The 12099-nt window shown below is 46.8% G+C and overlaps 3 protein-coding genes across 3 annotated transcripts; 2 read left to right on the top strand and 1 right to left on the bottom strand.

The window, feature by feature from the left end:
* Positions 1 to 2582: 2582 nt before the first annotated feature.
* Positions 2583 to 3837, top strand: UA08_08585 (hypothetical protein; the record flags this gene model as incomplete). Its single annotated transcript, XM_020263490.1, has 2 exons — positions 2583 to 3139; positions 3195 to 3837. The coding sequence occupies 2 exons, from the start codon at positions 2583 to 2585 to the stop codon at positions 3835 to 3837; spliced, it is 1200 nt and encodes a 399-aa protein (XP_020116287.1).
* A 2916-nt stretch (positions 3838 to 6753) lies between these two features.
* Positions 6754 to 9542, top strand: UA08_08584 (hypothetical protein; the record flags this gene model as incomplete). Its single annotated transcript, XM_020263489.1, has 7 exons — positions 6754 to 7080; positions 7184 to 7861; positions 7937 to 8218; positions 8286 to 8549; positions 8611 to 8788; positions 8850 to 9139; positions 9207 to 9542. The coding sequence occupies 7 exons, from the start codon at positions 6754 to 6756 to the stop codon at positions 9540 to 9542; spliced, it is 2355 nt and encodes a 784-aa protein (XP_020116285.1).
* Positions 9543 to 10038: 496 nt separating this feature from the next.
* UA08_08583 (hypothetical protein) lies at positions 10039 to 11669 on the bottom strand (the record flags this gene model as incomplete). The annotated part of the gene is made up of 2 exons (XM_020263488.1): positions 10039 to 11477; positions 11561 to 11669. 2 exons carry the CDS (start codon positions 11667 to 11669, stop codon positions 10039 to 10041), a joined length of 1548 nt encoding a protein of 515 aa, XP_020116286.1.
* Positions 11670 to 12099: the final 430 nt, after the last annotated feature.

Raw genomic sequence — 12099 nt, 5'->3', positions numbered from 1 at the left:
GGAAACCGAAGTCTGGCGCATTTCCAAGCTAAGTATTTGTTAGTAATCGTAGGACTGGGCTTGAGAAACAAGGAGCCCACTTACATTATTTCGATCTAGAGCAGACAAGACAATGAGAACAAGAGAAACAGGGACAAGGAACTTGTTGAATTTCCTGCGAGCGGCCATTTTCTTTTCGGGCTCATTGTATTCCCTCTGAAATATGGTCATTTGAGTCCTGGGTGTCAATAGTTAGGAAGCTTCGTTGTCGTCTCCATTGCCTGCTTAGCGTCCATTGCAAATTCATACCTAGGTACAAGCTTCTCGTGATCCTGCCTGGGGTCTGCATCCCTGCATGTCATGGAATATTATGCTTATATATCCCACGATCTTTGATGCTGGGAGGAGGAGCTAGGGCTATCAAGCGATTAGGGGCAATAGTGATACCCTTAGGAGCATGCGTGCCAGCTGGAAGTCGAATGCGAGAGCATAGTGAACTCAAGTCTAAGTAGGAGCGTAGGGTCGTGTGGGAAAGCAAAACGTGATGACACCACGTCCAGAATATCAAATCATCAATGAGGGTAAATATACAGTGTAATCAGAAGCATCGAAATGGCTCCAATTGTGAACGGGCACATGCACCGTGCTTGAACTATCACTCTGGGAAACAGTCATGACGACCATCATTTTTGCCTTCGCTTCCGCCGCGTCACATTGCAATTTATTTGGCTCAGGTTTGCTTCCAGTGTCTCATTTCTTATCTGCCTATCATAGAGCAATCGCACGCACACTTCTTCTTCATAATCGAGCGTCAGTCATCAGATCGAGTAGCTGACAAGGATATTCTTACATGGCGAGTCTGTAGCTGAAGGATTCTGCGTTGTGCTTGAGCACCCACTCTATGCCCTTATTCAGAGCAACAAGGGAAAAAGAAAAGAAAAAAAACACGCTCATTTGAATCAAGGTCGTCCTGGGTGAGTGCCTGTCGCGGTCTCCCTGTAATACACATCCCGATGCACCTCTCCTTGTGAGAGCATTTCCATCGCTATTGACACATCATGGTTACACTCGGCCATCACCTGCGCATTTGAAAATGCTCGCCCATACCACCCTGGAATGAATATTCAAGCAATCCTGGATATAATTCACTGACTTCGGGTCGATGCCGCTCTCGCACAGTAGCATCTAGTTCAATCCACTTCAGCCAGCCTCCTCCTAAGAGCCACGTTTGAGCTGGGCGAGAGGCGATCGATTGGCTATCTGCGCGAAAAGAGTGAAGTTCTTTACTCTATCACGATACATTTACGTCACCCGGATACCACCTAGGGCTAGGTCATCTGTGCGCTCAGAAAGATCGTCGAGCGCACGCCATCTGAAGGCTTGGAATTTACACAGTGACATCAAGCCCTTGCTCGAGTGGTACACTGAGGTGAAGGGGGCTCAAATTTTCTATGATGGCCATTGCACATGTGTATAACAAACACAAGCACAAGTCGAGAATCGTTTCGCAAAGATCATTCTTTGGTGGGATTGTATACTTCGAGACCGGCAGGCCTAGGTGAGCGCACGGCACTACATATTTAATTTGAGCTTCGCCCGAATGCCATCGAGAAGATATATTTCAGCCGAACCTCACTTGGGTTTCTTCCTTGCATTTGCGAAACACATTCATATTGGCTTCTAAAATTATTCTCTATGCCGCTCACCACAGCCCCTGGGTCCGCTTATCATGCTTAGACGGCATAGAATTTGAGACGGTCTTTGTGGACATTACCATCCCTCGCACAGCGCAGGATCTAGCCATTAGCCAGCGAGGACTTGTCCTAACACTTGTTCTCGACGGCCCAGTCATCTGCTCAAGTTCAGCTCCGAGCCCGACGGGGCTATGCTATAAAGTCCATTACAAATCACTTTCAAGGCAAGTGAAGCCGCCGGCTGTGCCATGTTACTTCTGAGCCCTAAGAGGGCGATCGACTTCCCCAAACAGTAATATTCCTACTGGAAGTTCAGTCGGGCTTAGGGGTCGGCCGTATAAGGTGTTTGGACAGCTTGATAGATTCTAGGAAAGACTATTTAACGTCATAGTCTTATCTCTACTTGAAAGTAGAAACTTACACTCCCAAATTTTAGAAACAACATTGAACACAATGGAAACCAATTTTTATTATAATAGTGTGATATTTGCTACTAGCTGCATAGAATTCAGTGAATAGCTGACAGCACTGCCCCAATCACTAATTATATCAACACAAGAAATTGTGGAACCCAGTCGAAAGAGTAACGCAATCCAACGTGTAGTCTATACTCTTAAAGAGAGAGAGCTGAAACCGGCGAAGTTTCCTGGGCCAATCATGCTGTGCCAACACCAAAAGAGCTCATGGAGTAATCGGATAGGACACAAAGGTGAGCACTAAATGTTTAACGTCTGTTCAGCTTTGGATTTGGCGTCATGGTGCAAGACTTTGTGTGAATAGAGACGTGTCGTGTTGACATTTTAAAAGGACGACAATGCCCCGTATCAGTGCGTTTATTGTATAGCTCATCCTAACGTATTTTTCAAGAAGTCCCCTACTCAATAACAGACCTTTGATTATCGTGTCAGCATGGACTTCTCAATCCCAGAAGAGTACCGCGACAAGCTGCAGCCTGTTGAGGTTACAGACCACCGCAGTGACGCTGAAATATTTGCAAGCTTCCTGGAATACAGGCCAGTCACCTCGGAGAAAAATGTATGGGCTTATTGGCACTCCGGCGTGACCAGCATGCCCAAGTGGTGTCAAAAGAATGCCATTGATTGGGTACGCATCCTCGGTCCAGAATGGACTGTCCGCATTCTGGATAACGTATCCGGCTCTCCTAACAATACACTTCGCTACGTTCCGGAAAACCTGCTGCCACCGGCTTTTGTAAACCAGACAATGGATGGGCTATATCTCGGCCAGCACGGCGCAGATTTGACACGCTCAGCATGCCTCTACGAGCATGGCGGAGCTTGGATGGATGCAGGAAGCATTCTCATGCGGCATATCGACCGTATCTGCTGGAATGAGTTGCAGAATCCAGATTCGCCATACCGTGTAGCCATACCAATAATCTACGGTCTTGCGGGAGCGAACCACTTTGTGGCAGCGAGAAAGCATGACCCCTTCATTTACCGATGGTAAGCTATCTTTGCAAAACTAGCATCATGGAATGAGACTCATCCGTCTTGTCAGGCACCAACTCTTCACGCATGTTTGGGGCAACAATAAGAATTTCAGGGGCTTACTGTCGAATCCACTTCTTGCCCCCGCTGTACCCATGATGTTCGAGGGTGCGGACAAAAACTTCGAACTTGACTGGATTGACCAACAAGTGGCTCTCGAGTACGTAACTCAGCTTGTGTGCTTTGTGCGTATCTTCTGCACTGAGGACGACGGCGAGGGGTTTTCAGGAGTCGAATACTGGAAGAACAACATCCTTTCTTTTAGCGCACTAGAGGAAGACTGGCGTGGTGAGTTGAAGTCAAACTTTAACGGGTTCGGTGAGCGTGCTCTTGAAATTTTGAAACTGCCACGCTCGGGATCCGATGCGGACCCAAAATCCAAAGAATACCAGGACGCAGAGAAGTTGATCTGGGAGCTGCTTTCTAACGCAAGCATGTGGAAAATTACTCACGCAAAAGGCTTGACACACTCAGTGCATCTAGGCACGCTGCTTGACTTGCCTGAAAACGAGGGGAAGGATGCAGCACCTAACACGTTTGGCGAGTTGCTGCGATATGGAACTGTGAACCTGCGGCAGACTCGGGACAGTGTTGTGATATTGCCAAAGCATATTCCAAGTCAGACATGGAAGAAGGGAATTTTAGAGCCCTGATGGTATAGCACACCATTCTTGCATTTTGTACCATCAGCAATAGGGCCTTATCACTTCACTCCTAGTGCTCGTAATCAATGATATATGTTTGCTCTATAACTCCATTCGACCGCACATGTTTGTTTTGCAAAGCTAGAAAATCATTCTGAGACCTAAACAACAGTTATCTCCACATTTTCTACTTGGTAATATATCAGAGTGGACTTCTCTTCCTCAGTGATCTGTGGGACAATGATCAAGTCTGGTGCCATATCTAGGTGTCAGGTGCGTAGACTTGGGCACTCCAGTTCTCTCTACCAATGTAACCATAGATGGTATAGAGATAAATTAAACTCTGATATAATGCAAACTCGGCTGCTCATCATCTGAATTGACACTCTAGCCTAGGTTCGGCGACTATGACAACTTTATGTGGTATCAGAAAGTGCCTTGTCTCGAAATTTTCCCTCCGAGACCTGCTGCTCGCTTTCTGACGTTTGAAGAACTCGCGATAGGGTATCCGATTCAAATCCTTTACCAGGACGGGACATGCTGAGATGTGTAGCCGGCGGCCGATGCTGCGATGGCGGTTAGTGCTAATCAGTAACCAGCGAATACAATGAACTTTCCTTTTGACTACAGCAACGACTCAATGTGCCTCGAGGATTCCCAAAGATGTGGTTCCGAGAGTGCTTCACGTCGGGTGGTATTGAAAATATGCAGAGGCCTAGCAAGTGTGAACATCGTGAATTCTAACAAGTGCGAGGGTGCATTTTCGAAAGTCAAAATGAGATGTAGCTTTTGTTCCCAGCCTGCCATCTCATTCCTGCTTTGCAGCCAGAGGCACAGTCTGTGGCTTGGAGAAGAAATTCATAGTAACTTCCGGCTGAATAATTCAATACAGAGATAGTTTAATTTAACCGATTCTGGATTTATTCGAATCCAGGGTTCTCCTGCTAGCTATGCTAGCAGATGGCTTCAGGTGCCTCCTACGCTAGAGGCTCGCCACCATACTGGGGCCGAGATCGCTGCTAAAGATGCCGCAGCAGGGGCAACTCTGTGCACTAATCAATCAAAGCGGGAGGCTTGCCGTCTGAGCGCGCGAATAGCCGCGAAGGAGACTGCTGAGAACGGGATGAAAGAAGAGATAACTGCTTAGGAATGGTAATACGCCATCATTACACATGTTCAACCTTGTTCGGGCAAATGACTCTGGTCAAATATTCATTTTATCAAGCAATGAAAACTTACGGACTCTGTTCCTGGTGAACTTGTTGCTGGTGTTGTGTCTTTTCATTCTCTTGACATTTTCGTGGGCACAGGAGCTTTGACAAACTAGTACGCTTAGTCTTCTCGTCGCTTTGGTCATTCTAAAGCTCGCGTGGTCCGCTTAATCTTAATCCATTTGATTGATCTAATTTCCTATCAATTGAGTTTTTTAATCCCGCTAGCACCGGTGTTACAATTGCGGGAAACAGTTACTATCTGTTACAAGTTAGTTGATTGATAGACCACGATCGGTTAAGACTCTTTTTTTCAATGCAAGCAGTAAGAGTATTCAGCCGTAGCTTTCGGCAAAGAAATATATTACTGATTCAGCCATTATAAGTGTGCAGCACTGGTGGCCTTGAATGGTCCATTTAGGGTTAGGTTTCGGTTGCGTTGCATCCCGGCATTTCCGAATGTGGCAAGTAGTTACCGCGGTGTTTGTTCTCCTATGTCCAGCTGGCCACGCATCGTGAAATACCTAGGGTATATGATGATTTTTATTTAAAAAATAAAAAATGAAGGCAAATAAAGTGTTGGAAGCACACATTATCCCTTCAGAAATATCTCCTGCCCCTTTCAAAAACCGCAAACACTCTAAAATGTAACCTTAATATACTCCCCCGAGCAGCACGTTGATCAGCCCCAGATTGGCGAATATCAATTCTTTCTTATTGGTGGATGACTTAAAGCATGGCTATGAGATACGCCAACACACATGCTAACATCATAGTAACGTGCACTAAATATATCTGACCGACATGTATCGCACGTTCCCGCCGATCTTGACCGGCTTCCTGATAACCGAAAGGAAAAAAGGGAAGAAAAAAGGGAAGTGGCGTGGTATTGGCAGATAGACTAACAAGGCCCTACTTTTCAAAAGGTGTTATCTCCTGCATGCATATGGAGTTCAAGTAGAGCGCGAGATAACCGTGGAAGTCACGAGTCTGACATGCATGCAGATAGGTAATGGATCCATATGCATTGCTAACTAATTACGGAGTGCCTATATTAGATGCATGGCTGGCAGCCCATACTGTATCGCAGGTAGTAGCTAGTCATGTCTCAACCGGAAATTAGGCCGCGAGAAAGTTCCAGAGCAGAGGTTATCCACTAGAATGATTAAATAAACAAACTAGTCGAGTGCGGAACACAAACGTCTTGGTCAGGATACGATTCCGTTCCCGCCTAAGCAAAAAAAAGTAGACAAGCAAATTCACGCCAAAGAAAAGAATCGTTTGAACGAGCTGGTCAATGCTTCGGTCTGAAGTCCCGAGTAAGCTTAGGTCGTATCACTAACATCAATATCTGTCCATGGAGGACTCCGAAGGGCGAATAAGAGGTACCAAAAGCTGCATATGCCATGAGACCATGTATGACCAAGTCTAGCCCAATGGAGAAGGTCCCAAAGTCGTTGGGAATGAATGTTGCAACTTCCTTTTTCTTTGCTAATGCAGAGGGCTAGCCTCAATTGCGAATCCCAGATTCCAGAAAACGTGCTGGAAGCGCAACTGACCTTCTTATCGCACCATCGATGACTGGCATGCCGCGTCTAAAAAATGAACTATATAAGGGCGAGTGGCACTGTCGCCAGCAAGGGTTAAGACCGATGTGCGCATGCGTTACCGCTCTCGCTCCTACGTCTGAGACACTTACCATTGCCGCTACGCGATGTCGGCCACAGTTGCTGAGATTAAGGCCAACGACGGCCTGGCCGACCAGGGCATAAGCAAGGAAATACGCTCCGCTATAGACGATTCATCCAAGCTCACCAAACAGGACGCACTGGTGCAAGACACTGAAGTCAAGGCCGGCCCTCCTGTCTACGATGGAGACGATGATGACCTTGAAGATGACACAATCATCGTTACCGGTACCGATGCCGCAAATCATCTGCTATCGATGCGAGACGACTTCGAGCCCTCGCTGACCTTTCGGAGTCTCGTCTTGGCTACATTGCTCTCTGGTTTCCAGGCTGTCATGACCCAGATATACACTGTTAGTAACAACCTTATAATATGCGAATGTTGTGTTGAGGCTTTTGCCCCCCGTCATATTTTACACACCATGGGAGCAATGGCTGATGGGCTCCGTTGTGCAGTTCAAACCGACTTATGTCAGTATCCAAGGAACATTTATCGTCATCATTGGCTACTTCTTGGGCAACGCATGGGCCACTTTTCTTCCTCGCGGTGAAGTTTATGAGGCTCGATGGAGGGAAAGAGGAGGCCAGGGCAAACTTCCACTGTGGATCAGGGCCATCTCTCTCTTTAACTATGGGCCGTGGAACCTGAAGGAGCACGCAATCTGCGCTATTACCGCCACGGCTGCCTCGAACGGTTCGGAGAGCGTCATGGTATTCGCAGCGCAAGACCTCTTCTATAACCTGCCTCTGAACGCGGCTACAGTAATCTTGAGCACCCTCTCCATTGGTCTTTTGGGGTACGGTGTTGCAGGTATGATTCGTCCTATTGCAGTCTGGCACCCAGAGGCTGTCTATTGGGGTAATATTCCAGTGGTAAAGACACTGCAAGGGCTGCATTGGCAGGCAATGAAGAACTCCAAGCCTCTTCGATACTTTTGGTACGCGTTTACGGGCATGGCAATCTATGAGTGGTTTCCTGCGTATATCTGGCCTTGGCTGAACTCTATCTCCATTCCCTGTCTGGCTTCTATGCATGCTACTGGAGAAACCGGACAAACACTCACCAATATCTTCGGGGGATCTCTCACCAACGAGGGACTGGGGATTTTCAACTTAGGGTTTGACTGGCAATATGTATGTGGGGCATTCCGGCATCTTCCGTACTTACCCCACACTGGTACTAATGGGAATTTTGTCCAATCACTGCAGATCACATCCTACCAGACCTCGCTCCCACTTAAGCTGCAGGCCAATTCAGCCGCGGGCTTCATAGCCTGTTATATCGTAATGATAGGCATCTACTACGGCAATGCATGGGGTTCAAAATCGCTCCCATTCATGTCGACTGATCTTCTCTTGGCGAACGGTACAACATACCCAGTCACTGAAGTATTCAATGGGGGCATTCTCGACGAGCAGGCCCTGCAAAGTTACGGGATTCCCAAGCTGAGCGGAAGTTTTGCATACGCAATGTTTATTGCGAATGCAGCGGTATGTAAACCCAGATTTCGACGCACAGCTAATTCGCGGTCTAGTAAGAAGCTGAACATATTGTTAGATCGGGGCCATGATCGCTCACTGCATCCTCTTCTGGGGAAAGGACGTCATCACTTCGTACAGAAACAAAGGAGAATCAAGTGCTGTCGACCGACACCATGTCCATATGGCTAAACATTACAAGGAAACACCGGCGTGGTGGTATGCTTCTGTTCTTCTTATCAGCTTTATTCTAGGTCTCATCGTCGTCCTCAAAGAAAATATTACTCTTCCGGCTTGGGCGTATATTGTCTCACTAGTGGTGGGAATAATTTTCGGTCCCTTCGTGAGTATTCCCAATACAATACTTATTTGTGATGCAGAATTTTTGACGCCAACTATTACAGAGCACCATTTTGTTTGCTCGGTATGGAAACGGAATTGCCACAAATAGTATATCGAAGTTGATTGCTGGACTGCTGATCCCTGGACGTCCTATTGGTAACATGTACTTTGCTGCTTGGTCCCACAACGTCACTGCGAACACGGTCAATCTGTGCATGGACTTAAAAATGGGCGAATACCGTGCGTACCTTTTCTTTTTCTGCTGCTATGCGTGAACTCGTATTCTGATGTGTTGATACAGTCAAGATCCCTCCCCGTGTCATGTTCCTCACCCAAATCTATGGTACTGTCTTGGGCGCATTTGTCAACTATGGCGTGATGGTTTCCATTGTGGGTAGTAATCGCGAGCTCCTTATTAATGGCAACGGTGACGCTTCATGGAGTGGTGCGACCATGCAGGCATACAATACCAATGCAGCGTCATGGGCGTTATCAAAATACCTGTACAGAGCTGGCACCACCTACGAAATTGTGCCGATCGGCCTAGCAATTGGGGCGGGCTTGGTTGCTATCCACCGTCTCGTTGTATACGTGAGTTTCCTCTAGTTGCTTGTGCAGCTTGACTTGACTCTCGCTGACGCAAATCCTAACCATCTAGTTTATTCCTAAAATCCGCGGTTTCTCTCTCGAAGAGTTCAACTTCCCACAATTCATCCAATATGCCGGTTACATCCCATACAACTCGCCCCAGACCTGCGTCATCTTCAACCAGATTTCCTCTGGATTTTTCGTGCAGTACTATCTGCGCAACTACCATCCACGTCTCTTCAAGGACTACTCGTACTTGATCACCGGTGCGTTTGACGGCGCCAGTTTGACAGTGCTTTTCATCCTGTCCTTTGCTGTCTTCGGCGCCGGCGGTCGTTCGGTGCCATTCCCTGCATGGTGGGGTAACAATGTCAATGGAAATTACGACTTTTGTCCGACCACATAGTAATATCCAGACAAAATGAGTCAATGTGCCTCATCTTGTAGTACTTGAAGTGTGGTCAATAGCTTAGTGGATGCAATAGGGGTGTTTAGGAGGTGCTAGAAGAAACAGGATGATAGGAACTCAACACGATTCTTGGGGCTAGGCGCTTAATGTATATAGCTTCAATAATCCAATGAATTCTTCCTTGATCTTCCTCAGTGGCCCCCGAGAACAAGTGACATGTCAAACCACTAGACATGCGCCCTAGCTTTATCTTAGTCATTTCCATGACCGGGGGTCATGCATGTGTCAAGCTTGACTGACCCCTGCCATGTCTCCTCTGCTTGCAACCGCCACCACCATAGGCATGAATGGTGGTACCACCAGTGCTTGGGATTGCGGTCAATGCAGCAGCCTCGGCATCGTAGTCGCGAGGGAGTCAGTCAGAATAGCAACGCTACGTTGAGGTAAGTGTTAAACATATACCAAGGTAATGCAATAGGCCTCTTCTAGCTGACTATCCCCCTATGACCACCACATAGCCGTCATGTTCATAGATGGCTTGCTTACCGTGCCATTTAACTATTTGGTACCAAACTTCAGAGCCACAGCCCTCCTTTGGATCTCCTTTGACCTCGTGCTTTTTCCCTTTCCAAGTGTACTCTCTCTCCAACCCCTGGGCCAGCAGAAGCCGAACCATAGGAGTACTTCTGTTCTGGATTGCTACATGCAAAAGAGGCATCATCGTTTTTTTATGAGGATCATATATCGGAGTGTGAGCATTTGCTCCGTGCTCTATCAAGAGCTTCGTCAACTCAAAATGCTGCATCTTCACAGCAGTTTGAAGTGGTGTAAGATGTGTTCTCCCGTGGACATCATTTAAATCGACCCCGTTAGCCAGAAGAAGCGATACAATCGATAAATTTGGGCTCCTTGTCCTTGAAATGGCTGCAAATAGTGCCCCATTAGGTCTGCGCCGAGTTTTCATGTTGATATCGAAACCGCCTCGATCAAGAAACTTTTGCACAACATCTAGCTTCCTTGACTGGATAGCATCGACGAAACTATCGTAAAGTACCTCCCTGTTGTCAAACTGGAATCCGCACTCCTCTTCAATGAATTTGACCATATCGAATTTTCCAATCTTGGTCGCGTTATTAACAGCTCTGCGTAGCTCAATGGTAATGTCGTTATTGATGTTTTTCATGTGATCAATCCAAACCTTCAGCGCCTCTTTATTCCCACTTCGCGCAGCAACTGATAAAGCACTGGTGTAGAAAGCGTAAGAGAAATAACTAATCCCACATTGATTCCTAAGCAAGACTTTAATGATATCCCCAGAACCATATTTAGCAGCAACATCTAGCGGGCAGACTCCGCCAAGTCGATCACTCTGTCGTTCCAAGAAATTGATGCTATGCGGTTCCTTTCTTAGTTCCTCTGAGTAGCGATCAATTACCGCCTGTAGCTCAACACAGTTACCATTTCGGATTGCACTGGCCGCCAGAGCAATAGGCAAGGTTTTATCAAAGTCTTCCCAGTGCGCAGTAATAAACCCAGGTCTATCATGATGCATCTCGTAGTACCACTCCTGATACGATTCATAGCGGCTAGGATCCAGGACATCACGGACACGAACAAATTTCCCGCATAGCCACGCATCGATCAATTTGTCAGTTAGCAGCGTCTCCTGCTCAACTGTACGTGGCTCATGTGGTACATCGAGTACTCCTTGGACGAAAGTGCTAAACACACACCGCCTAGCTGGGTGCTCCTGCATCTTTCGATGAAGATACTGTCTCTTATAGCGTGCGGGAAATCTCAACCACCATTTTTCGTTGTAGTCTCGTCGGCAAGGGTCGTATTCATGTCGATCTTCGTATGCAAAACCGAAGCCGTCGTCTTCAAGACGCTGGCTTTCTATCAGCACCGCCATGACCTCCTTTGCACAGAAGGCTAGTATACGTGTTCATATCAGCTTCTTTTCTCTTTATTGCTTTTTTCTCGAAGGTGAGATACGCCTAAAGATCTAGACAAACCATTTAAAAATCTTAACTTGAGCAAGTCTCGGACTGGTATGATGTCAACCGCAGCGCGGATAATTTCCGCTAGGATCTCTGCGGGGAGATGAAGCATCGTCGCGGACATGCAGTCAATATTGATATTGTAGCAGAAAAACAAGAAGACAAAAAGAAGATAATTCCGGATCTTGAATTAGATTTACAGGATGGTGTTAGCGTATGCTACATAATTATCGCAGCAATTTACTTAAGTTAGTTAGGGCTCGTTTGGTGACTCAGAAACGGCTTTTCGGCACTCGGCAAACCGACCGAGCCCCAATTAAGCCGCATCCGTGAATAGCAAAAGTTAGGGTTAAGCCCATCATGTGATATCGATCCATATCTACTCTGTAGAACATACCTTAATTATCAGATTCGAGGTAGTATAAATAACGACTTCATATCATGGTGGTGACATCATGCAGAGGACACAAGACTTTGCGGGCTTCATTGCATGTTGTCTTTTTAGTCCCAGTATGGGACGTCCTTGCGAGCCTAACTCGTTCGAGGCGAAATCC

The sequence above is a fragment of the Talaromyces atroroseus genome, assembly GCF_001907595.1.
Source record: "Talaromyces atroroseus strain IBT 11181 chromosome Unknown scaffold_14, whole genome shotgun sequence".
In the NCBI taxonomy this organism is placed as follows: Eukaryota; Fungi; Ascomycota; class Eurotiomycetes; order Eurotiales; family Trichocomaceae; genus Talaromyces; species Talaromyces atroroseus.
Note: the sequence above shows the minus strand (reverse complement) of the source record. Positions and strands in the feature narration are given on the sequence as shown.